Source organism: Eptesicus fuscus, chromosome 13 (assembly GCF_027574615.1).
Source record: "Eptesicus fuscus isolate TK198812 chromosome 13, DD_ASM_mEF_20220401, whole genome shotgun sequence".
NCBI lineage: Eukaryota > Metazoa > Chordata > Mammalia > Chiroptera > Vespertilionidae > Eptesicus > Eptesicus fuscus.
Window position 1 is genome coordinate 65089531 of NC_072485.1, and position 27710 is coordinate 65117240.

General features: G+C 37.0%; 3 protein-coding genes and 1 pseudogene across 3 annotated transcripts; 3 read left to right on the plus strand and 1 right to left on the minus strand.

Annotated features, from left to right (window-relative positions):
• Window positions 1–9357: 9357 nt before the first annotated feature.
• LOC103302342 (olfactory receptor 5B3-like) lies at window positions 9358–10293 on the plus strand. Its single transcript, XM_008159402.2, has one exon. The coding sequence runs from the start codon at window positions 9361–9363 to the stop codon at window positions 10291–10293; it is 933 nt and encodes a 310-aa protein (XP_008157624.1). The 5' UTR covers window positions 9358–9360.
• A 6933-nt stretch (window positions 10294–17226) lies between these two features.
• Window positions 17227–18180, plus strand: LOC103302341 (olfactory receptor 5B12-like). Its single transcript, XM_008159400.3, has one exon. It carries the CDS (start codon window positions 17227–17229, stop codon window positions 18178–18180), a length of 954 nt encoding a protein of 317 aa, XP_008157622.3.
• Window positions 18181–18748: 568 nt separating this feature from the next.
• LOC114228942 (ferritin light chain-like) lies at window positions 18749–26733 on the minus strand (annotated as a pseudogene).
• LOC103302340 (olfactory receptor 10Q1) lies at window positions 26732–27691 on the plus strand. Its single transcript, XM_008159399.2, has one exon. It carries the CDS (start codon window positions 26732–26734, stop codon window positions 27689–27691), a length of 960 nt encoding a protein of 319 aa, XP_008157621.1.
• Window positions 27692–27710: the final 19 nt, after the last annotated feature.

Sequence of the window (27710 nt, forward strand, 5' to 3'; positions counted from 1 at the left end):
CCAACCTGGAAAGTATTGTGCTAAGTGAAATAAGCTAGTCAGAGAAAGAAACATACCATATTATTTTACTTATATGTGGAATCTAATGAACAAAATAAACAAACAAACAAACAAAAAGAAGTAAAAAAAATATTGGGACATGGCAGGTCTATTCACAGCTAGTTTTTAATAAAACTAAGACTGGATTTGATCTTTTGTTTTGTAGTGCAGTACTAACCCTACCCTGATTCCTCTGAATTCCTTCATCAAAAACACACATTTGTATTTCTTTATATATAGGGATATAAAAAAGAGATTTTGGATAAATCATTAACTACTTCTTATGTATCAGAAGAATATAAAAATGAACTATTTTCAAAAAAAGTGTAATCAGATGCAGATGATTATTTGTTTGGACCCAATATGGAAATTCAAAGGTGGAAGAAATGTCATGCTCTCTAGGATGTTTTGGTATCTTCTGAAAAACCTCAAGATCATTTAATACACTTTATCAATGTTTGATTATAACACTTATCACTATTTAAATAATTATTTGTAGATCTTGCTCTCTCTAACCACATAATAATTAAGAACTCATGTTATTTACTTTTAGATGATGGTAACATATATTGCCTGGTACATAAGTGGAATTAAATACACTTAGTTTATGTGAGTGAATTATATTAAAGTGATTCAGGCTATGCCTTAAAAGTTAGAGGTAGGCAAACATTTTCAGTTCTGAACAGATATACATTTTTAATTATAAAGTGATAAATTGTTCTAAAGCTCAGCATATATGTAGAGACAGCTAGAGGATAAAGAGAAGAAAAGGAGGGGAACCACTGCTGAATAATTTCCTTATATTTGGCACATATTAGAATGTTTTCATTGTGTTTAAAATTAATCTTTATAGCTTTGTGAAGTGAGATTATTAATCTTTATAGCTATATTAACTGAGATTTTACATATCATGAAACAGATTCAAGGAGCAGCAGTACTCTTCTTAAGGCCACATCCCTCTAAGTTGCTGATCAGTTATACTTGGCTATACATCTGAGGCTCAATCAGAATTGTACCACCTGAAAGATGAGAAAACTGGGTATTTTTTGTTCTTTTTTTTTTTTTTTACACTTAAGGATAGCTGCTTCTAGTTAAATTAAATGGCCCACACAAGGGCTAAGTATAGTCTTACAGTAAAATGAGTCTTTAACCTAAGAGTTGCAGATTCTTTTATTTTTTCATAATAAGCATTTGCCTTTATAGGAACAATGCGAACCAAGGGGATGTGGGTAGAGCACCATCAGCATTAGCTACAAGATGGTAATTTGGAAGAGAAAAGAAAACAATCTGCCTACAAATCTGAAACAAACTTTTAAATAGACTCATCAGAATCAAGGCAGAATTTAATCTCTATTTCTCTGACATGTGTCATATTTGTCAGTTCTTTGTAAACACAGGAAGAAAAAATCATGGATGCTATTTATCAACTAGAGGTCTGGTGCATGAAATTCGTGCACTGGGTGGGGGGTGTCTGTCAGCCCAACCTACACCCTCTCCAATCCAGGACTGCTGGCTCCTAACCACTTGCCTGCCTGCCTGCCTGCCTGATTGCCCCATCGCTTCTGCCTACCAGCCTGATCACCCCCTAACCACTCCCCTGCCAGCCTGATTGACACCTAACTGCTCCCCTGCCACCCCAATAACCCCCAATTACCCTCCCCTGCTGGCCTGGTCACCCCCAACTGCCCTCCCATGCCGGCCATCTTGTGACAATGTGGGGGTGGCCATCTTATAATGATGTGGGGGTAGCTATCTTGTGACGACATGGGGTGTGGCCACCTTGTGATGGCCATCTTGTGATGACATGGGGGTGGCCATCTTGTATTGGCCATCTTGTGACAACATGGGGGCAGTCATCTTGTGACGACGTGGGGGTAGCCAACTTGTGATGATACAAGGGCATGAGGGTCAATTTGCATATTACCTCTTTATTACATAGGATTTTTTGTTTTGTTTGAGTTCTATATTAAAGGGTTTTTGTTATTGTTGTTGACATTGTTACAGATGTCTCCCAACCTCCCCCTTTACCCACCTCCAACTGAGCCCCTACCCCACCCCTACCTCTGGCCATCACCATACTATTTCTTAAAATTTCTAGTAGCCAAACATTTAGTTATAACATCTAAAAGAATGAGAAGAAGAAAAACATAATAAAAATGTGTCAGAAAAAAATGAAATTAATTAATTTTTAGAAATATATTTTGAATATTGCCCTAACTGGTTTGGCTTAGTGCTTAGAGCATCAGTACATGAACTGAAGGTTCATGGGTTCTATTCTAGTCAAGGGCGCATACCTTGGTTTCAGGCTCAGTACCCGGCCTCAGTTTGAGTGTGTGTGGGAGACAATCAATTGATGTGTCTCTCTCACATCGATGTTGCTCTCTGTTTCTCCCTCTCCCTTCCACTCTCGCTAAAAATCAATGGAAGAAATGTCCTCTGGTGAGGATTAACAAAATAAAACAAACAAACAAAAAAAGGAACCCTCTTGCATTGCTGGTGGGAATGCAGACTGGTGCAGCCACTGTAGAAAACATTGGGGTATCCTCAAAAAGTTAAAAAGTTAAAAATGGAACTCCCATTTGACCCAGTAATCCCACTTCTAGGACTATATTCCAAGAAATCAGAAACACCAATGCACCCCTATGTTCACAGCAGCACAATTTACAATAGCTAAGATTTGTAAACAGCCTAAGTGCCCATCAGCAGATGAGTGGATTAAAAACCTGTGGTACATCTACACAATGGAATACTATGCTGCTATAAAAAAGAAGGAACGTTTACCATTTTCAACAGCATGATGGACCTGGAGAGAATTATGCTAAGTGAAATAAGCCAGTTGGAGAAAGATAAATATCACATGATCACACGCATTTGTGGAATATAATGAACAACATAAACTGATGAACAAAAATAGATCCAGAGACAGAGAAACACCAAATGGACTGTCAAACCTCAGAAGGAGGACAGGGGAGAGTGAGGGGGGGATAAGAGATCAACCAAAGGACTTATATGCGTGCACGTTAGCATAACCATGGACACAGACACCAGGGTGGTGGGGGCTTGTCCTGGGGTGTGGGAGTGGCTGGGGAGGGGTCAATGGGAGAAAAAGGAGACATATGAGGGAGAAACCAAGATGGCGGCATAGGTAAACACCTAAACTGCTACCTCGCACAACAATTTCAAAACTACAACTAAAAGACAAAACGGACATCATCCAGAACCACATGAAGGCTGGCTGAGTGGAATTTCTACAACTAGAAAGAAAGAGAAAAGCACACTGAGACTCAGAGGAGCTGCAGGAGGCAGAGGTACTGAGATGTGTGCGCATGGAGAGGACTGGCAACTGAGTGCGCAGCTGGCTCTCTCAAGCAGGAGGGAGAAAAAAGCTCCTGACGGCTCTGAACTCCAGTGCTGGGCGAGACTCTGGGGCCCAGACTCATTCGGGGAGAAACTGGATTCTCTGGCAGCAGGCTTTCTCTCAGAGGTGCTTGCAGCTATTACCATGGGAAACTGAGACACAGGGGCCTATTAGGGCAGGGCTGACAGGAAACCAATGTTGTCTGCTCTGCTCTGAGACTCCACCCCATCTAAGCTGAGCACAGAGGCTTTTTCAAGTCCTGTCTCATAAGGGTGTCTCCAGCACAGAAGTTCTCCCAGCGTAGACACAAATGATCTTCACAGCCAATTGGCCTAGAGGTCAATTCCTCCCAGTGATACCAACAACAATCAAGGCTTAACTACAACAAGACTGTGCACACAGCCCACAAAGGGGTGCACCAAGAGTGTCCACCTCAGGTAACTGGGGAGGCTGAGCCACTGGACCCTATAGGACACCTAGCACACAAAGCCACTCTATCAACTCAGGGAAGCAGCCAAAATGTGGAGTCAAAGAAACAGGTCACAAATGAAAGAAATGGAGGATAACAAACGACCGGATATAGAGTTCAAAACCATGGTTATAAGGTTTTTCAAGAATTTCCTAGAAAAGGCCAATAAATTTACCAAGACCCTTGAGGATATGAAAAAGGACCAACTACAAATTAAGCCTACACTGACTGAAATAAAAAATATTATACAGAGATCCAACAGCAGACTAGAGGATCACAAGAATCAAGTCAAAGATTTGAAATACAAAGAAGCAAAAAAACACTCAACTGGAAAAGCAAAAAGAAAAAAAGAATCCAAAAAATATGAAGATAGTGTAAGGAGCCTCTGGGACAACTTCAAGCGTACCAACATCCAAATTATGGGGGTGCCAGAAGAAGAGAGAGAGCACGATACTGAAAATCTATTTGAAGAAATAATGACTGAAAACTTCCCCCACCTGGTGAAAGAAATAGACTTACAAGTTCAGGAAGCGCACAGAACCCCAAACAAAAGGAATCCAAAGAGGACCACAACAAGACACATCATAATTAAAATGCCAAGAGCAAAAGACAAAGAGAGAATATTAAAAGCAGCAAGAGAAAAACAGTTAGTTACCTACAAGAGAGCACCCATATGACTGTCAGCTGATTTCTCAACAGATACTATGCAGGCCAGAAGGGAGTGGCAGGAAATATTCAAAATGATGAATAGCAAGAACCTACAACCAAGATTACTCTACCCAGAAAAGCTATCATTCAGAATTGAAGGTCAGATAAAGAGCTTCACAGATAAGAAAAAGCTAAAGGAGTTCATCAACACCAAACCAATATTATATGAAATGCTGAAAGGTATTCTTTAAGAAGAGGAAGAAGAAGAAAAAGGTAAAGATAAAAATTATGAACAACAAATACATACCTACCAACAAGTGAATCTAAAAATCAAATGAATAAAAAACATCTGATGAACAGAATAAACTGGTGAATATAATAGAATCAGGGGCATGGAAAGGGAGTGAACTGACAATTCTCAGGGGGAAAGGGGTGTGGGAGGTGTGGGAAGAGACTGGACAAAAATCATACACCTATGGATGAGGACAGTGGGCAGGGCGGAGGGGCGGTAAGGGCAGAGGGTGGGGTGGGAACCGGGTGGAGGGGAGCTATGGGGGAAAAAAGGAGAAACAATTGTAATAATCTGAACAATAAAGATTTATTAAATTAAAAAAAGAAAAAGGAGACATATGTAATATTTTAAACGAATAAAAAATTTAATAGAGCTCAGCCTGTGTAGCTCAGTGGTTGAGCATCAGTCTATGAACCAGGAGGTCTCAGTTCAACTCCCAGTCAAGGCATATGCCCGAGGTGGGGGACAAGCAGGGGGCAGCCAATCAATGATTCTTTCTCATCATTGATGTTTCCATCTCTCTCTCCCTCTCCCTTCCTCTCTAAAATCAATTTAAAAAAATTAATTACAATAGATACAAATTAATTAAACAAAACTATTTTTTACTATATAAAAGTCATCTTAATCATTTAAATGAAGAGGAAAAGACTGAAAAATATAATGTATATGTTACTCAACATGCTAAATCATGTTCCTGCACACAGTTGAGTTGTTTCTTCCCTATGTTGGTCGTTTGAGAAATGATTACCCTCATGAGAGCCTTGCTCCCCTGAGAGTTTCATGCCAGTGCAATTTTCTCCTTGTTCTTGGTCATTAGGCTGTGAAATTTCATCATAACTCTGCATAATATTATTTTAAAAGGACCAGACTCTGAGCAGAGCTCATTTGGTCATCATTTAGTGAAGTGAGTGCTAATACTTTTAATATACATCAGCTTCTCCCCAAACTAAGTCTGCAACCATGGACAAGGAAAACACCTTAAGACAAAAATTAAATTGATATATTTCAAAAAGTTAAGCCCTTACTAAGGTATTTTATATATCCATCCTCATTTGCTATTCACAGAAATGATTCTGTAAAGTACTGTATGTGGATGAGATCACTTTATCTCTATACCACAAATAAGGAAATTGATATCAACAGATAATTTTCTGAAAGCAGAAAAATCCATAGCAGATGAAATAGTTAAACCCAGATTTCCTAGCTCCACATTAACAATGTTCTCCATCTCTTCATGCTTGAGGGACCTTGGAAGCTTTTGATTAGTATGGGGAGAGAATTTCTCCTATATTATTTACACATTCTCCTGGGGCTGAATTTCTGATTTCAGACTCACAATTCAGGATTGGCTTTCCCTTCTTTTCAAGAGCAAGGTAAGCTTCTATATTCAATATTCACTTGTAGTGAAAAATGTAATTGATACAGAAGCAGTAGGGAAGCTATCTCTACTTTGAGCTCATATCTGGTTGTTTGAACACTTTTTCTGAAACATTGGCATTAGTATAGAATTCAAATGCAAAGCATTTGAATCAGCAAAGAGCAGAGTAATATTAATGAAGTCCCATGCTGCCTTCCTTTAGAGAATAACAAAAATCTATAAAAGGTGATACTCTGATTGAGTAGTTGGTAGATGCTTCTGTTTACTACGTGTTGACTCATCACTGAAGAGACAGCTAACCAAACTGGGTAAAATGACACTTCTTTAGACTCTAGAAGAACCATCATAAAGCTACCAAGATCCTTACTCTATTTTCACAATCATTTCCCACAACCTCATCTAGAAAATCTAACAATGCAGTGATTAAGTTATAGGCATTGGGACCAGTTAGACATGGGTTTGCATCTTAACTACTTCATACTAGGTGAGGAATTTTAAAAAGGTAGATAACCTCTGGAATCATCCATTTCATTGACTGTAAATTAGACTCTGTGTGTGTGTGTTGTGTGTGTGTGTGTGTGTGTGTGTGTGTGTGTATAATCTAATTCCTTCCCTCCCTCCTCTGCTATTTATCATCATCATTAATATCATCTAGTATCTACATATTTCTCTCTCCATTTATGAGACAAACTACACATAATCAGTAATTTTAAATCATTACTAACCTCAGGAGATATACTAATATCAATTGATATATTGTGATATTTTAATAATGTATGTATTTATGGGGGTAAGGTGTTGAGAAATTTGAATAAAAAATAATGTGTTTAGGGGCCAGGAGAAAGATGGTAGAGAAGAGTGATTACCAAGAATGGATATCTTTAAAAAGGCTTCAACTAAAAATGCAAAGATTTGTGCCTTCTCATGGATAGATCTTCAGATTAGGATCAACTCTCAGACCACGAATTTTCACTCCTCAGTACTTCAATATATGCAGTCCAGCTAAGTGTTGATAGAAATGACAGTAAGAATGAGTGTAAGAATGGAAATCCTTCAATACAATCTAAATGTGGATTCAAAAAAATATTAAGAAAAAGAGGATCTTGAGAACATTATGAGAAGTGAAATAAGTCAAAGAGAGAAAGCTAAGAACTATATGATTTAACTCATATGTGGAATATAAAACTGAAACTCATGAACACAAACAACAGTGTGATGGTTCCCAGAGAGAGGGGGTGGGGGAAGAAATGGGTCCTAATATGAGGTGACAGGAGAAGATTTGACTTTGGGTGGTGGGCACATGGTCCTATATACAGATTTTGTAAATTAGTAATTCACACATGAAACCTATATGTTCATGTAGATTAATGTCACCCCAATAAAATTTAAAATAATGGGAATTTAAAAAACAAAGAAAAAGAGGACTTGAAGATCCCTATGCTATCATTCAAAATGTCAACAGAGTAAAAAATACATGGGTTGGGGACACAATATCTGAGTGGGAGGTATTAAAAAGGCAATTCAACGATTAGGTCTACCACACTTCAAACCCACCCACCTGCATCTGTCACCTAACGGACCTAAAGCAGCATAGGGACCATGGTTCTATGCTAATAATATTATAGCCCGTACTCATCAGGATTGTGCTTAACACCCACATTGTGCTGTTTTCATGCATCATTTTTTTCAACTCTTATAATAATTCCTTGAAGTAGGTCTCAACACCACCTTAATTTTGCTGGTGGATAAAATGAGTGAAATTAAGTGACAAGAAGAAAATTCTGTTCCAAATTAAATTACAGTATCCAGAGAGTGAGACTAATAACTGTTAGTCTGTTAATGGCTGCTGGCCCACTGACAAACAAATGCTTACATTCCTTCCATTGCCTGTTGGAATTTCAGATGAATTTCTGAAGATTATTTTAGTTAAGCACCATCTAACTCCAGGAGCCGCTGCTTATTATTTACACGTGGGATTTCTGGCTGGTGCCTACAACCAATCCTCAGGAGTGGACCTTTTTTTTATGCAGACCTGTGCCTATCCCAGAGCTAGCCTCACCTCACCTTCTCCAACCCCTTTGCCTATAGCTAATGTAAATCCTGTCAGACTCTCTCTTTCCTCCCCCTTTCCCCTACTGGTGTATAAAAACACATACAAAACTCTGGGACAATGGACACACTGTCTTTTGTACCTCACTGTGCTACTGAGGGCTTAGACGCCATGCCCCAAGACCGGTCTTTTTTTCTTTTTTTGGCTAGTATTTTGACTCAATAAAAGCTTACTTACAAAAAGACTTTAAACCATGAAAGTTAAAGATTTTTTAACGTAAGACCAATGTTTTCAGGCAATAAATGGTTGGGCTGATATATGAATACATACACGTATTTTTATCAGAGCCAAAGCTTTTACACCCAATGTTATACCTTATCTTTGGAATTGGCTTTGTTGGTTGTGAATGCCTCTGATGCTGAAATTAGTCCACTGCATCTATTTATTTGTGTATTACTCTACTATGCTACTCTATGAATTCACTTGGTTACAATAGAAACAACTAAATAAATTGAATGAAATTACATTTAATTCAATTTCATTGATAGCATTTAAGTTGGGAACCACTCTGATTGAGTCTAAAGCTTGGCTTGGCCCATTAATCTTATGTAATCTTGAATAAATTACTCAATATCTTTGTTGCCAAGTTATTAAATATATAAATGGAAAGAATAACTAATCAATATGATTAATCAATGAGAGGATTAAATGAATATATACATAATGCACCTGGCATGTGAGCACTATAGTGTAGGTAATAAGCTGTTAGAAAACTAAAAAATATCTGATTTATGAGACAAGTTCATTCCAGGCATGTGAACTTGGACAATTTATTTTATTCATATACAAAATCAAGATGTTGGGAAATTGATCTGAAAAGACCTTTCTTCCCCTTATCTACTGTTTAGATAAACTATTGCTAAATTGTGTTGTCATGCCCATGCTTTAGAAATAAAGAATATTAAAAAACAAATTATTTATTTAATAAAATAATGTTTTTATGCAACCGTTTTGTTTTGGTTTGTTGGTTTGTTGTTTTTTGTTTTGTTTTGTTTTTTTTGCTGATCAATGTGTTCCTTTACTTCTCTTTGCTATAGAGCACCTCATGAACTCTCAAATCACATCCATGGAGAACAATACAGTGGTGAGAGAATTCATCCTGGTAGGACTAACCAATGCCCCAGAACTGCAGGTCCCCCTCTTTGTAATGTTCACCCTCATCTACCTCAACACTGTGATTGGGAACCTGGGGATAATCATGTTGATCCTGCTGGACTCTCGTCTCCACACTCCTATGTACTTTTTCCTCAGTAACCTGTCTCTGGTGGATTTGTGTTACTCCTCAACAATAACTCCAAAGGTGATGGCTGGATTTCTAACAGGAGACAAAGTCATCTCCTACAATGCCTGTGCTACTCAGATGTTCTTTTTTATAGTCTTTGCCACTGTGGAAAATTACCTCTTGGCCTCAATGGCCTATGACCGCTATGCAGCAGTGTGTAAACCCCTACATTACACCACTACCATGACAACAGTTGTGTGTGCTTCTATGGCCATAGGCTGCTATAGCCTTGGCTTTCTGAATGCTTCTATTAATGTTGGAGACACATTCTGTCTCTCTTTTTGTTTGTCCGTGATCCATCACTTTTTTTGCGATGTTCCAGCAGTCATGACTCTGACTTGCTCTGGTAACCATATTGGTGAACTGATTCTTATTCTTATTTCAAGTTTTAATGTCTTTCTTGCACTTTTTGTTATCTTGACTTCCTATCTCTTTATATTTATTACCATTTCAAAGATGCACTCAAGACAGAGATATCAGAAGGCTTTGTCTACCTGTGGTTCTCACCTTATTACAGTTTCCATATTTTATGGGACTGTCATCTTTATGTACTTACAGCCAAGTTCCAGTCATTCCATGGGCACAGGCAGAATCGCATCTATGTTCTATTCTATGGTCATCCCCATGCTGAACCCTCTGGTCTACAGCCTGAGGAACAAAGAGGTCAAGAGTGCATTTAAGAAGGTTGTTGAGAAGGCAAAATTGTCTGTTTCATAATAATGTATATAATCTACTAAGTTATTTCATCCTTCTTAGATCTTTTCCATTCAATAACTCAAATATTAATGACCATTTGGGATATTAGAACAAAAGGTTTGCCTGATGTTGTTTCTTTCTTTAGTTAAGAAATAGTCCCAATCATTTAAAATGCATAAGAAAATAATAACAGTTTTAAATGAAGTTTATTGTATATGTTTTAATTGGTAACAATTTATCCAGAACTAAATAATTGTAACAATTTAATAAATTAATGCTTCAGTCATTACTGAGTGATTTGGGAAGAAAAAGCATATGCATGTGAAAGTTTTCACAGGTAAATAGCCATATTTGAATAAAAGCAATAAAGATGAAAGGATTAGCTAAAGAACATATATGCATACCCCATGGATACGGACAATAGATGGTGAAGGCTAAGGGAAAGAAAGACAAGGGTGGATGGAGATAGGCAAATGGGAGTGTGTGGGGGGGAGAGGTATACCTGCAATAATGTCAACATTAATAAAATTTTAATAAAAAATGGAGAGATGGTTAAATCATTTTTACCTTAATCTCTTGAACACCAATTCTTTACTTTTTTAAAATTTCACTGGCATTAATAATAATTTCATTTCTTACTTGTATTAAACTATGTCATGTCTTATCACTTTCCTACCATTCATCCTACTTCATTCACCCTGGTTTCTAACAATATTGGGCAGCTCCAACCTTGCCCTTATTTCAGCTTCTTCAGTATTTGCCGTTTCCTCTACATAGAATATTTCCACACTCACTTCAGATGGCTGATTAAATGTTTTCTATTCAGGGAGATTGTATAGACCTGTCATGAACTATTTTATAAAACAGTCACTCCCATCCCATGGATATTACTTTTCCCTAAGCCTGCTCTATTCTTTATAGTTATCATCAACGTTCAGCTCTTGAATTCATTTATTCGTTTGTTCATCTATTTCCCTAAACTTGAGTCTGAAGTCCCTTTAAGTATTAGCTTAATCTGGTTTTTCATTAGAAATAAATCTTTGAGCCTTGATATAAAAATAATTTTAATGAGCATTGAAAGAACTCCAGAAATTCCAAACTATATGGATAGAAGTAAGCTGTAAAAACTCAATATGCTTCAAGGGGAGAATACCACCAATATTCACTTAATAATGACCCCAACTTCTGGCATGAAATTGGTAGTCTCTATAAACTTTACACCCCAATACTAAATAGCGCTTCCTCTTTTGAAATTCTCCAAACTATTTACCTGCCCACTTGCAGCCAACCAATGATTGACAAAGGTACCGGAGACCAGTTAGAACATTTCTCCCACTTTCAAAAAAACTTACCTTAATAAAACTCTTGCCAATCATACAATGACTAGGTATTTATTCATGTTACTCAATAAACTTACTTTCTTTTCTAATACTCTTGAACTCCACTGAAATGAAAGGGACTGAAGATGATTTCCTTTGTCGCAAGTTACTGAACAAACAGTCTTTGCTAATTTTGTGTAGGGCATGGTTTTGTGTTTGGTATGTTTTAAAAGTGATAATGAAGAATAATGAATCAGAAAAAAATAGCATTCAAGTGGTTGGAACAAAGGCCCAAGGAGAACAGTAGAAATTTGAGTTATACCAGAGAAAACTAGGTCTCAGAGAAATATCTCCCATAGTCAGGTTTATGGGCCTTTCTAGTGTCAATTCAGCAAGATTTCTAAACTGGCTAGTGTGTATTTTATTACTTTCTGTTATTAATGAGAGGTTTACTTTTTCTATTCATCTGTACACTAGTCCAACATTATTTATTTACTGGGTGTGCATGTAGAATGAACTAAGTTTTCTTTTTAGTTCATGAGTTGCTCGACAGAAAGAGCCATATCTTGACTAGATGGAGAGGATGGTTTAACCTATTCAATAGCCTGGATGGGAAACTTCTGTGATGATTAATTGAATTTTGCATTGTCTCCTTAGTGGAGTTGACTAATATGACCTCTGTATGGAGGAAATGTAAAACAGATATTTGCCAATCAAAACAGTACAATAGAAAAGACAGGTTAATTGTTTTTCAAACAATTTCCTTTTCACACCTAAACACATAGCTAGGTTCAATTTCTCACCCTTTGTGAAGTTCATTGAGACCATGTGATTGTGTTCTTGTTAATTAAATAAATGTGTATAAGTCATGTGCTTTCAGTGTTCTCATGAAATGTTCCAAGTGATCTTCAACTCACTCTTATTCTGTGTCATCAGTTGGCCAGAGAGGATTCAGACTACAACAATGGCAAAACCTCTAAATAGAAAAAGCCTCAGTCCTGAGTCACTCATAGAATAACTAATTAAACAACCTATGTGACCTTGGCACTAAAATATTGGAATTTGCTTATATGACATCTAGTATTATTTACACTAACTAATAAGAAAGTTTTCCATAAGTCCATCTATATGTTGTTGGGAGTAAGTCAGTAGTGAGAGACTATGTAATGAGAAAAATTGTCACACTATCCTAACACAATTTAATACCACAATGGTTTATTTGTGAATCCTCAACCAACCTCCAAATCATAACTGAAATGGCTGGCACAAATAAAATTAGCACAGATCTTGGAGACAGAAAATAGTTCAACCGGAATTCCATTCCAAGTTCTAAAAACACAGCTTTTTGATACAAGGCAAGTTAATTAAATGGTCTAAGCTTCAATGGGGGAAAATAATGCCTACCTCACAAAATTATATACTGATGAAGCCAAAACATAGCACAATGCTTAAACAGAATAGATGCTCAAAAATTTAATTTCCTTTTCATTTCATTCCCTATCTTTTTTTTGTTTCTTCCTCTATATTGTCACTTCCTCCTTGTAACTATTGAAAATTTTATTAATTATATTGGTTGTATTTATAATTACTGTACTACTGAATAGGGAGTCCTTTAAGATCAATGATGTTATCTCAGTTAGGTTTGTATTCTCAGAATTTAGTCAAATGTTGATTACATAGAAAAACTCAAGAGAGTCTAATGAAATGGTGATTTAGTTAATGAACAAACTTACAATGGCCAAATTCCTCAATATTGACTCTATCAATCATTCCTTCATATTTTGATCAAAATGTATAATTGTGTATCTGTATTTGCATGTGTTTATTTATTTAGTTTGTGTTCCTGGGAAAAATAAAAGTTCTATGAATACTGAAAACAAATTCTGACTTGTACTCTAATAAAAACTCATGTCTAGAAAAAAGTTAGGGCTCAGTAAAAGATTTTGATGAATGAATAAATGATAAGGTAAAGTAAAGCAAAAGACTCATCATTTGTTTATAAAAAAACAGAACACACAGACAACAAAACCTGTTAGGTCATTCTATAGTGACAAATTAGACCAAAAAAATTAAGTTTTTAATTCTGCAAAGATTTTGTATTAGTTTCCCATGGCTTTTGTAATAAATTACCATGAACTTGAGAGTTTAAAACAACATGAATTTATTTCTCACAGTTCTGGAAATAAGATGTCAGAAATTAAAGGAATGAATGGATCCATTCCCTTAGTTCTAAAAATACAGAAAATAATTCCCCCAAACATCCCAAGACCAGGTCGGTAGTGGTAAGACAAATGGCTATATTTTGTTTTTTAAAATTTCTGTGGAGATTTCTAGGCTTTTAAGAAAGAAGTAAATGTGGAAAAGCTTGCATGAGGTCCTAACATCACCTAAACCAGAGATTCCTGTGAGTTTTCATTTTTGTGGCCTAAATTCGCTGTAGCATTGCTGATTTGATGAGTGAAGGCTCTTCCCTCTAAGCTTTCCTCTCCCCTCCCATGTCCTCTCAGCTAAAAATAAAAAATAAAAAATACAAACATTATTCACTGATATCTCCAGTCAGGTTAGGAGGGCCAATCTGGAATTGGAGCCTCCTGAGATATCCACTTGTATGATATTAAAAGCTTCCCCTGAGATTTGTGGTGTGATAAGATTCGTTGTCATCTCTGCCTTGATATTTGCAAGAGTACACTCCTGAGTTATGTTCCACTACATAGAGCTCCACAGGTGGGGAAGGAGAGTTCCTGGGTGCAGACTTCTGGTCTATAATCTGGTTATGAAGGTTTTCCATACTTCCTCCTTTGTACCATCATTTGTCTGTTCCTATGACAAAGGTAAATATGAAGAAAACATACAATCATAGCCAATTAGAATGGGAAAGGGCTCTAAAAGGTCCTACAGTTTTTATTTTGTAAATGAGGAAAATAAAGCCCAGAAAGGTTAAATGGCTAGACCATAGACACCCTGTTAGCTAGTCATCTTGTCACTCCTACTATGCTGTTCTTTCTACTCTACGATGCTGCTTTACAGTATCCAGATCTTCATGCTCATTGCCATCAGATGTTTTATATAAATGATTTGGGTGATGCTTAGACTCCAAAGGGATATTCCACCTCCAATGTTTTATTTAGAATGTGCCATAGTTAAAGTAGTGCAAATACCATCTCTCTTTCTGAATTTCAGAGATCATAAAACTTTCAACATCTACTTGGGGATCTCAAATGTAAAGCCATTTTATTTAGGAACATCAAAATTTGAATAGTCAATATTATTGGCTAAATCTCTTGCAGTAACCAAGAAGAGATGAGATAGACTATGAAAGTAATGGCCTAGATTACCTGATTTTTAAAATGCTAGTATATTTTTAAAAATTATTACATCAAACTAAAAAGCTTCTGCACAGCAAAGGAAATCATCAACAAAATGAAAAGAGAGAACATATTTACCATCAGATAAGGTGTTAATTTCCAAATTATGTAAAATGTTATTATCTTTTATGCTTATCAACAAATTTTCACATCAGAGCAAGATAGCAGTCAATGAAGGATATAGAGGAGCTGTGAATTAATTTCTTAATTAATTTCTTGTGAATTAACTTCTGGCCAAGTGGCAGACCTACATCTAGCTGATTATCAATAAAACTAAAATTGGCCTTGTGTTTATAGTATATACTTTCTGGGTCAAAAGGAGTTGTTTTGTGTCCTTTTGCACCTACAAATAGTATAGATAAGAAATTTAGTTAATACATTGGCTATTTTTGGTGCATCAGTAGAATACAGAAATTAACTTTTCCAAAAAGAAATTAAATCAGACTCACATGTTCATGCATTTGGACCAACTCTGGCAACTCTAGCAAGCACAGACATGTAAGAATTGATAAACCTGCCGAAACCGGTTTGGCTCAGTGGATAGAGCGTCGGCCTGCAGACTCAAGGGTCCCAGATTCGATTCCGGTCAAGGGCATGTACCTTGGTTGCGGGCACATCCCCAGTAGGGTGTGTGCAAGAGGCAGCTGATCGATGTTTCTCTCTCATCGATGTTTCTAATTTTCTATCCCTCTCTCTTCCTCTCTGTACAAAAATCAATAAAATATATTTTAAAAAAATAAAAAAGAATTGATAAACCAGTCTCAGGGGAAGTAACCTCATTGTCAGTAGGGTGTCCTGGAATATTCTGGTTACTTTTATGATCATTTTGTAACATTTATACACACTTTTATTGTAGCACATCACTTTGGGGGTTAACTTATAGATCTACTTGTCTCTACCCCCTTAAAAAGTCAGGAATTGTGTTACACCAGCTCCTGGTATAAAGCTGGTTTATGTGCAAAACTAGTGAGTAGGAGAATGAGAAGAAGAGGGAAATAGCATTCCATGTGCCAGGCATTGTGTTAGTAGGGCTACACATGTCATTTAATTTCATCTTTTCAGCTCTGTATAATAATACATTGGGTATTACATGAACTGGGTATTTCATAGACAATGAAACAGATTCACAGAGTGTAAGTAATGTTCCCAAGGCAGCATTCCATCTAAATTGCTCTTCAGTGAATGACACATCTGTACAATTGGAAAACAAGTATAATCTTGTATTATACTTGTAAACAGTCAGCTTGGGCTCTTCTAAATGATTGTAATATATCTATAATCTGACACATTTTTTTCTCTCTTTCAGGGCGCAATTCTACCTCTCTTGTTTCTACCAATTACTTTTTTACATTAAATCCTAATTGAGATTTTGACTGTGCCATGTATTTTACTTGTTATTAATACCTATCTGCTTATAATTGCCTGTTTACACAATTGTGTTTACCACTTCGTGCTTTTATTCATGATGTTTCTTCTGCCTTGTCTAATAGTAGCAGCAGTAGTAGTAGCCCTGGTGAATTAGATATAAAAGTGTAGGTGTCCCTAAAGCAGGGCTCCAAATTACTGTGTATATTCAGCTATTATTAGCAAGCTTGTGAGATATCGCTCCAAAATGGGAAATGTATTTGACAGGGCTGATCAGCATCATATACCAATGACTGACAAAATGTTTCTTATTTTACTTTCTGTTAATCTTTCTATGTATAGCTTAGACAAGGTGCTTGAAAGATATGGAAAGTAGTGAAAAAAAGTTCTCTGTGGTTTGATGTAATAGAGTATACCAGATAGCCAGTAAGCTGAAATGTGCATCAGAGTCATAATATGGTAGCGCCAATTAACAGGGACATTCCAGTGTCCTTCCACACATCTCCTAGATCAGTGATGGGCAACCTTTTGAGCTTGGTGTGTCAAACTTCGCCAAAAAACTGAGCATAACTCGGGTAGTGTGTCACTTTGAGGAAAAAACATTATTTCGCGATATTTATAGTTTAAATAACATAAATGTTTCATCCTCGGCATGCGGCCGCCTCAGCAGCCACGTGTCATCAGAAATGGCACTGACACGCGTGTCAGAGGTTCGCCATCACTGTCCTAGATGAATCACCTCACTCAACCCACCACAAACCATCATTTAGTCCCATTTCTTGCACACAGCTCCTGACCTTGGCAGTAATCTGACAAGAGACTCTGTTCAATTCTCATGATAATCAAGTAGCATTATCTTGTGTTCACTCATTTTTGTCATCGATGCTTCTCATGATGTTTCCCGAATGCCTTTAATGGAGAACATTTCAGAGGTGACTGAGTTTATTCTTGTGGGGTTAACAGATACCCTCGAGATGCAGATCCCACTCTTCATAATCTTCTCTCTCATCTACCTTATCACTCTGGTTGGAAACCTGGGGATGATCATGTTGATTATGTTGGACTCTCAACTCCACACTCCCATGTACTTTTTTCTCAGTAACCTCTCCCTGGTTGACTGTGTTTATGCCTCAGCTGTCACTCCCAAGGTAATCATGGGGTTTCTCACAGGAGATAAGACCATATCATACAATGCATGTGCTTCCCAGATGTTTTTCTTTGCAGCTTTTGCCACCACTGAAAGTTTCCTCCTGGCCTCAATGGCCTTTGACCGCCATGTAGCAGTATGTAAACCCCTGCATTATACCACCACTATGACAAATACTGTGTGTACCTTACTGGTCACTGGACCCTATATCTGTGGACTCTTGGAATCTTGCATTCATGTTGTCTTCACTTTCCACCTCTCCTTTTGTCATTCCAATGTTGTTAATCACTTTTTCTGTGACATTCCCCCATTGCTGGCTCTCTCTTGCTCTGATATTAACACAAATGAGACTGTGCTCTTCACATTGGCAGCGTTCAATGTCTTTTTCACTCTCTTGGTTATCTTGAACTCTTACCTGTTCATTTTTATTGCTATCCTGAGGATGCACTCAACTGAGGGACAGAAGAAAGCCTTCTCCACCTGTGTGTCCCACCTAACAACTGTTTCCATTTTCTATGGGACAATCATGTTCATGTACTTACAGCCAAATTCTAGTCATTCCATGGACACAGACAAAATGGCATCCATATTCTATACCATGGTCATCCCCATGCTGAACCCTCTGGTCTATAGCCTAAGAAACAAAGAGGTCAAGAGTGCATTCAAGAAAGTGATTGGAAAGGCAAAGTCTTCACTGGGCTTGGCCTACTAACTATAAATGCATGCAAACCATTGAAACTTCTAATAAGTTTCTAGTCTCTATAAATATTTTTTGAATTTATATTATTCTTATCTTTTTAAAAGAGAAGTAAGCCTCTATTTCCTTGTTTCACAAATAAAACTGGATGAACTGGTAATTATATTTTTCTTTAATTTTTCTGAGCAGTTCCCTCCAAATGAAATTGATTCTATTCATGTTTTGGGAATATGACTAGGTAGGAGAAATGTTGGATGCATTTTCACAGAAATACAATATTACTTCTATCTTAAGATCAAGATTATAATCCTAGATATTATCAAATCCCACAGTATATCACTATATTAGTCTGAAGTGCTGTGTAGGTAAACCTCCTAAGTATATGACATCACAGTTATGTTTTCAATTACTAAAATTCAAAAGAACTTCATGATTTTTTTTTCTTCTGCAAAAAACTTTATTGTTTCATTTGGTGCAATGCATGAAAGAGGGCTCCAGGGGGGTTAAAAGAATGGCTAGTAGTTTCAGGGAGAGGCTCAGGTAAAAACCAGACACCAGGGGATGCAGAGGGGGCTCTGAAAGGCCTCTGGGCTCCAAAGGCTCCTAGTCATGCTTGAGGGTGAGCCTTTCCAAGAGATACTCGCCCAGCCCAGCCTGGGGGCCAGCAGCCTGCAGATGTTAGTCAGGTGGTCGCCCATCTTCTTGATCAGTTTCATCTCCTCACCCAGGAAGCGGTTCTCCAGGAAGTCACAGAGATAAGGGTCTGCACAGGTAGAACCCAGGGCACGCAGCTCCAAAAGGGCCTGGTTCAGGTTCTTCTCCAAGGCCAGGGCAGCTTCCCTGGCTTCCTGAGTTTTGCCCACTCATCCTGGGAAAGTTTCAGCATGTCCTGGAAGAGAATGTGGCCACCGAGCTTGTTTTGCAACTTTAAGAGAGGCTCAGCACCCTCGCACTTCTCTGCCAACTTGCGGAAGAAGTGGCCTACACCCTTGAGGGCCACATCATCACAGTCAAAATAGAAGCCCAGAGAGAGGTAGGTGTGGGAGGCCCGCAGATGCAGGTTGGCCAGGCGGTTGACTGCAGCCTCCACCTCGGTGGAAAAATTCTGATGAATTTGGGAGTTCCTGGTTGTTCAGCAATAAGGAGTTACGGCAGAAAAACAAAACAAAACAAAACAAAACAAAACAAACAAACAAACAAAAATGGTGTGTTGGCTGCTCCCGGAGGTGTTTCTGAAGATGGTGACTGGATAAGACTCAGGAAAGTGGTCGGAGGCTAGAAGAAGGAGAGTCCCTGGGTCTGTTCTGTCCAAACGCTGTTGAAGCAAGAGACAGATCCAGGGCCACCGAGGGCACTGCCTCCATGATTCTTGTTACATAGCATAGAAGCTTGGTTCTCCAACATTCATGCTCTTAAGAATGATGTTGATACTGTTGACATGCAGAATCCTAAGATCTAATTTCAAATAATCTAATTTGGTACACCATGGTGGAGCCCAGAAATATGTATAATTATCACTCATTAGCTGAGATAGCAAGAATGCCAGTGGTGACTTTGGATGATGAGGGATATAATATAAGGAAAATTTATTTAGTTTCTGAATTTCAGAGAAAAAAAAAAACGCAGTTCAAAAGGCAAAAATATATCCATACCTACTCCTTACCTGAGTTCTAATAGGTAAAGTTCATATAAGAGAGTTTGGGTAAGGAAGACTGCCTAATGCTTAAACTACCCCTGTATTCCAGATGGAGTTGTTGTGCAGACCACACTTTGAGAACTGTTACCCTAGAGCCGTGGTTGGCAAACTGCGGCTCGTGAGCCACATGCGGTTCTTTGGCCCCTTGAGTGTGGCTCTTCCACAAAATACCATGGCCTGGGCGAGTCTATTTTGAAAAAGTGGCATTAGAAGAAGTTTAAGTTTAAAAAATTTGGCTCTCAAAAGAAATTTCAATCATTGTACTGTTGATATTTGGCTCTGTTGACTAATGAGTTTGCTGACCACTGCCCTAAAGCAGTGGTTCAAGGGCATTATCAAAAGACCAACAGCATCAGCATTACCTGCAATTTTTCATAAATGTTAATTATAGGAACTCTTCCATCCAGACCTATAGAATCAAAATCTCTAGGAGTACAGCCCAGATATTTGTGCTTTAATAAGTCCTCCTGGTGATACTAAAGCATTGAGAACTACCAGACTCATGCAACCTAGGAACACTAGCCTTAAATTTTAGTTCAGCTAACAATTGTTTGATCCTATAACATACTGTAGTGGGCAAATTTTAAAAATCTCTTTTATCAAGGACAATAGTCTTCTCAGGACATCTTTGTTATGAAAGCATTAGAAAGATTGAAAGAGACATGAAAAAATCGAAATAATATTGATCTAGCATTTTCCTTGAAAGTTTTAAAATCTCCTTTAATGTTGATATTCTGAAGACTCTCCATTACTCACCACCTAACAACTATAAGAGCACATTGGGTCACATAGGTTTTTGAGACCATCAGAAGTATATAAAGGGTTTGGAGCCCTTATATTCTCTTTTATTGCCACTAATTACAACAAAGCCCATGTTATCTGGAAAGACTTGTCATTTCTGTTTTCTAGAAGTTTGTACTACATGATGAGGAGCTTCACCTAGATGAAGAAACTCAAGTGGAAAATTCATATGCTCAATGAACATTGACTTTTAGGAGGGCCAAATACCACACATCTCACTTTCAAGAGGATTTTATCTAGTTTTATGGTTCAAAATTTCTCTAAAGTGCTAACAATGAATTTTGGTATGTCATAAATACTACACATTCTGGGCTATTTTGTATAGATCACAGACCATAGGTAAATTTCACACTACCAAACAAGACAATTTGATCCTTATAATTGCTGGTGAACATAATTATGTCATGTTTAAAGAATTATGGATATTGTAAAGTATCTAGTATTTGTGAAGAAACTGTGGTTCTATTAATGGTAAGTAGAGATAGTGTGCTTTTAATCTCTGTGTGCACTTGCTTCATAGATGAGTTACCTATATTATTCCTAAATCAAAGGAAGGCTCTCTCAATTGACCACTGTAATAAAAATAATAGTCAAGTTAATGTGCTGTTGTTGTTGTTGCTATATATGTAGACTAGTATATAAAAACTTCTAATAATCCTTAGATGAAAGGTTTTCAAGAAATTACAGTATTAAAATAGAAAATAGAAATTCTGTTAGCAGGTTGAAAATAGAAATTTCTGTTAGCAGAATCAGGGGTAAAACAGTACATGAAATTAAAGGGAAGTAAATAAAAGAGGAGTAAATAAAACAACCTGGTTTTGGGTGAAAGTTAAAAATATAGTTATCATCTAGAAATTAGTAGGACTAGGGCAAGGTTCAGCAGAAAAGAAATATAAATATGACTGACATGGGAAAGAGAAAGCTAAAAGTGATAAATGGGACATAAGTCCAATCTAAGAGAAAAGAAGTAGAAATTACAATATAGAGTTTTGAGGTTAGAAGGGACCATGAACATCATCTAATCCAATCATTTATGACACCTCTAATTTTCCTTAGTAGGCTCATTCTAGTGTACTTTAGGCCTTCTGTGAGCCCTGACTTGTCATGAACATTTCACTGGTTAGGTTTGCCAGAACACAACATCCTGAAGTCCCTATCAGTATACATAGAAATGAGGACACCATCCTGTGTCCCCAGACAGCAGTTTATCTGTGAGCATCACGTGGAAAGTTGCCTATTAATTGCCACAGTTGATCAACCCAGGAAATTTTTTCCAGATATGATTTTAGTTGGATTTGTTTTAAGAAAGACCATTGGGGAAATTTCTCCTCTTTGGGACCCATTATTTTAAGACATGTATAGGCCACTAAATTGTCTGGCTAAATCAGACAAGAATGGCCTCAAGAGTAAAGGGGAGAATGCAAAAGATGAACCTGGTCCTCCCATGCAATATTCTGGCATAGGATGATTTCTTACTATCCCTGTTTATTTTGTCCTAACCTAAGGAAGACATTCTAACATCTGACTCATTTCCTGAACCCCGGCACACTCTTTCCCACCCACATCTAAATATTACGAGGACATCACCTACCAGCCACTTTTTATTTCTAGGGGATTGTGCACATTTGCAGCCCATGTATTCTTATTTCATTTCATCCTTGAAGAAAAGGATACCTAGGCCCAGAAAACACGTCAGGAGAGCTCCCTTAATCATCTGCAGCAGAAACTTTTTACCATTTCAAAAAAAATTTTTGTTTTGTCTGTATGAATTTTCTTTGATGGCTGGTAGAATGAAGTAAATTACAAAGAGGTAAGAAATCATCTTCAGATCTCTTTCAAAAATTAATTGGCTATTCTTTTCCTAGTTGATCTTAACTTACTGAGTATAATATTTCAGAGCAAGGGAAGTCAAACAAGACCTGCAGACCAAATTCAGACTCTTTTTGTATGGCTCTTGAGCTAAGAATGTGTTTTTACTATTAGAGAAAAGAATGGAGGAAGAAAGGTAGGATGGAAGGCAGGAAGAGAGGGAGGGAGGAAGGGATGCATTAAAATTAAGGTCAAAGGATTTATTTTTCTGGCTACCCAAAAGTCTTCCCAAGGATATAAAAGTAAGTGTTTCCATTTTTTTAACTTTATTTTTAATCCCCATTTTTTTAAAAAGCTATAATGATCACCATAAATTTGTTTTAAGATTACATGCCTTAAATTTGTCTTGTTACTATATTACATATATTGATGTTATATTTGTTTCACTATTGGGTTTTGAGTGTTCTAAGTAGTTATTGCTTATATGGAAAAAACTTTTGTGTTTTATATAAAGTAAAAGCCCTTTCATCCAAAGCAAGTAGATCCAGTGCTTGATTGGTTAACTAGTTATAAGGAAATTAATTTAAAATGTATGTAATCCTTAAAATCTTCATTTAACTTAACATATATTTGTACATTTTACCCCCAGCCTTCTGATATTTGGCCAAACATTTTCTGTGTGCTTTTTTCTTTTTTTATATATGTTTTTATTTATTTCATAGAAATGAAGGGAGAGGGAGAGAGAGATAAAATCATTGATGAGAGGAAAACTTCTATTAGCTGCCTCCTGCACATCCTGGATCAAGCCAAAAGTCCAGGCATGTGCCCTGACTGGAAATTGAACTGTGACCTCTTGATTCATGGGATGATGCTCAACCAACTGATCCACACCAGCCAGCTCTGTGTATGCTTTTTGTTGATGGATTATTGCAAACTGAATTGTTTCTTGCATGAACCATACGCACAAATCATTGCCTCAATTTGCAATATCAATGTCTTTAACATAAAATAAATATATAAAGACATTGGTGAAAAAATGTATGGTATGTCATCTTTTTATGATTTTCCCCTCAAACATATATAGCAGTTATGCCCATCTTAGCAAATTTTCAGTAAGTTATTATTTGTTTGCAACTCACTTTTATCAAATACTTCTAAAACATTAACATTGATTGGCATTGAAAAAATTCTTTTTCACATTTACAGTTCCACATTTCATACACTTTTATTAACTTTAATAATATCAAGAGTGTCAACAAACACAATTGACTCGGTAAGCAGAAACCTCAACTGGAAGAAATACAAGAATCCAGATGTAGAGGAGTTCAGTGTAGAGTGGACACCCAAAGTGTAGTTTATAGAGTAGGGGTCCTCAAACTTTTTAAACAGGGGGCAAGTTCACTTTCCCTCAGACGGTTGGAGGGCCAGACTATAGTTTAAAAAAAAACTATGAACAAATTCCTATGCACACTGCACATATCTTATTTTGAAGTAAAAAAACAAAACGGCAAAACACCTGCATGTGGCCCGCGGGCTGTAGTTTGAGGATGCCTGTATAGAGGGAAAGAAAACAAGGTGTTTAAATACAAATTAGTTAACTATTGGCCTTCTTAAAATGTTTCTTCTTATTTCTAAAAACTTCTCATTTGGCTGCCTTGGGACTTTCATAGGAACAATTAGTTGTCTCATCTTTTGTGGTTGGGAATCATGGTTTATTTTATGTTCTAGAATTTCCAGAAAATGTTTGGATAAAAGGAGTAATAGTTTTTATATGACATTGTATTTTTTGCCTCTTAAAAAATCTTTGTTTCTTAACTCAATCTGAACAAAGATTTTGTATTTTAATAGAGGCATATGTCAATCTATATAGATTGTCCTAATTGATATGTTTCATCCTGCTTCTCACAATTGTCAGAGGGGAGGGGTCCTGAAGGACTGGGTAAGAAGGTGAAGAGATTAAGAAAGGAAAGGAAAGGAAAGGAAAGGAAAGGAAAGGAAAGGAAAGGAAAGGAAAGGAAAGGAAAGGAAAGGAAAGGAAAGGAAAGGAAAGGAAAGGAAAGGAAAGGAAAGGAAAGGAAAGGAAAGGAAAGGAAAGGAAAGGAAAGGAAAGGAAAGGAAAGGAAAGGAAAGGAAAGGAAAGGAAAGGGGAAAAAGGAAAAAGGAAAGACCTCATAGACAGACAGCAGTATGGTGATCACCAGAGGGAAAGGTTGGTGGGTGGAGGTAAAAGAGAGTATAGGAGGGATAATTGGTGATGGAAGGATGCTTGACTTGAGGTGGTGGACACATAATACAATATACAGATAATGTATTTTAGAATTGTACACCTGAAACCTATATAATTTTGTTAACCAATGTCACCCCAATAAATTCAATATGAATAAATAAAGATGATTTAAGCATAGTTCTAAATTAAAAACTAAAATAAAAATAATAATAAAAATAATAATAATAATAAAACAAATTATATGACTATTTTAGTCTGGCCAAAATAGTTATATAACTTAATTATTTCGATTATTTGGCTAGTGGCCTAGAATTTGATTTTTTTAAATCTTTTTAAATAAAAAAATATATTTGTTTTTTCATGTTATCAACTAAGCTATGAAAGGGTGCACAATTTTATTAGCCAATGTCATCTCATAAATTTAATAAAAAACAAAAAAAAAGATTTTTGTTCTATACAATTCCTTATTCATTTTGTTCTTTTTTTTAAACTATAACTTCATTCTTTTGTATTTTTTCTCTTTAATTTTTGGGAAAGACATATTTATATGATATACATTTGGAAAAATACATTCTGTTTGTGCTTAAAATGATTAACATTAACTGTTAAGGAATATAAAAATTAAAAACTTGAAGTATCCACATTAAATAATAATTTGGTTTATACTGAATTATTATTTAGTAGTTTGAGGAAACTAGCACAATATATCCTATCTTGCCTTCCTATACCCATTTCTCATATTTTTATATAAGTTATGATTGTATATCTAGTTTAATATTAGCCCAACTGGCATGGTTCAGTGGTTGAGCATCAACCTATGAACCAGGAGGTCACAGTTAGCTTCCTGGTCAGGGCACATTCCCGGGTTGTGGGCTCAATCCCCAGTGTGAAGTGTGCAGGAGGCAGCAGATCAATGATTCTCTCTCATCATTAATGTTTCTATATCTCTATCCTTTTCCCTTCTCCTCTGAAATATATTTTTTAAATTATTTTCCATAATAAGTTTTTCAAGAATTCTATTTGAAATTTCTGTTCTTTTTAAAACAATATTTGAAATACTTATTTAGACATAACTGTGTTTTACTGTGTTTTAATTCTCACAACTTTCTTTTTGTATCACAAAATATCCAACAATTAATTTTTATTTTTATTATTTTAAAAAAAAAACTAATTATTTGAGTTATTGAGTTAATGTTTCAGCATGGATGTAGATGATATAATTCCAGAGCTATTACAATTTTTAAAAATTTTTTTCATGTTATAATACATGGATGACAACTGGGTGGGATAAAATCTCTTAATCAGGACTTATTTTTCTTTAAAACATTTTGAATAGTGATTCATCATCTCCTGGATTTTTTGAATCATAAAAAACATTTTTTAAATACAAATCTATCAGAAAGTGGTGACTTTGTGAAAAATGGTTACTTTTCTTTTCTTTTTTATTTTCCCCTTCTAGGAAATTTCTAGTTTCCTCATCATCTTTTCTTATCTCAGCTAGCTCCACTCTTGTTTCTACCTACCATATATCCAATGCTTACCTGTCAGTATATTTGAACTCTAAAATCTGGGTTGACAATTGAAGTCTTACAGAAAATACTTCAGTAAGGGAAAATATATGTGGTATATGTCAAATATAAGTGGCACCTTGGAATAAAGATGTGTTCCCAGTCCTCTATGCGACCAAAACATCCAGAATAACATGAAGATTTTCATAATTCAAAATGTAACCTATAAAATAAATGTCTACAACAATATATGCATGAACCTTTTACAAAAGCAAAGAGCTAGCACCTATGGATGAATATTGAATGGCTGATGTTTCAAGTTATTTTAGATCCTCTTTTCTTCAGGAACATACATATGAGTAATTCTAAGGATTATTATTCATAACTTTTACTACAATTAGAATCTCGATCATAATAAGGTAATTTCCATATCAGAAACAAAACTTAAAAATCTTTATTTTCCTCAGGCAAGAGATAACTCAGCAAAGGAAGATTCAGCACTTTCTCTTCTCTTTTGCAGGAGACATGTTTGCGAGGAGCCCTGTCCTCAACCAGTCCGGCCCCACTGAGTTTGTGTTCCGAGTATTCACTGCTGTCCCTGAATTCCAGGCTCTCCTCTTCCTCCTCTTCCTCCTCCTCTACCTGATGATCCTTTGTGGCAACACAGCCATCATCTGGGCGGTGTGCACACACAGCTCCCTGCGCACCCCAATGTATTTCTTCCTGTCCAACTTGTCCTTCATAGAGATCAGCTACACCACCGTGGTGGTGCCCTTGATGCTTTCCAACATCTTTGGAGCCCGGAAGCCCATTTCTCTGGCTGGCTGCGGGGCCCAAATGTTCTTTTTTCTCACTCTTGGTGGTGCTGACTGTTTTCTCTTGGCAATCATGGCATATGATCGCTATGTGGCCATCTGCCATCCACTGCACTACACCCTCATCATGACCCAGAAGCTGTGCATCCAGATGGTGGGCTGTGCCGTGGGTCTGGCGCTCTACCTGTCCCTGCAGCTCACATCCTTAATCTTCACCTTGCCCTTCTGTGGACGCCTCCAGGAAATCAACCACTTCCTCTGTGATGTGCCTCCGGTCCTGAGGCTGGCCTGCGCTGACATCCACGTGCACCAGGCCGTCCTCTATGTCGTGAGCATCCTCGTGCTGACTGTCCCCTTCATCCTTATTTCTGTCTCCTACATGTTCATCACCTTGGCCATCCTGCGCATCCGTTCTGCTGAGGGCCGCCGCCGGGCTTTCTCCACCTGCTCCTCCCACCTCACCGTGGTCTTGCTGCAGTATGGCTTCTGTGCCTTGGTCTACCTGCGTCCCCAATCTAGCTCTTCCGTGGATGAGGACCGCCAATTTGCCCTCATTTACACCTTTGTCACCCCCTTACTCAATCCCCTGATTTACACCCTTAGGAACAAGGATGTCAAAGATGCCCTGAAAAAGGCCATTAGTAGCAAAGGAACAGCTGAAGCTCTCTGAAGAGTTAGTAGAACTTGAA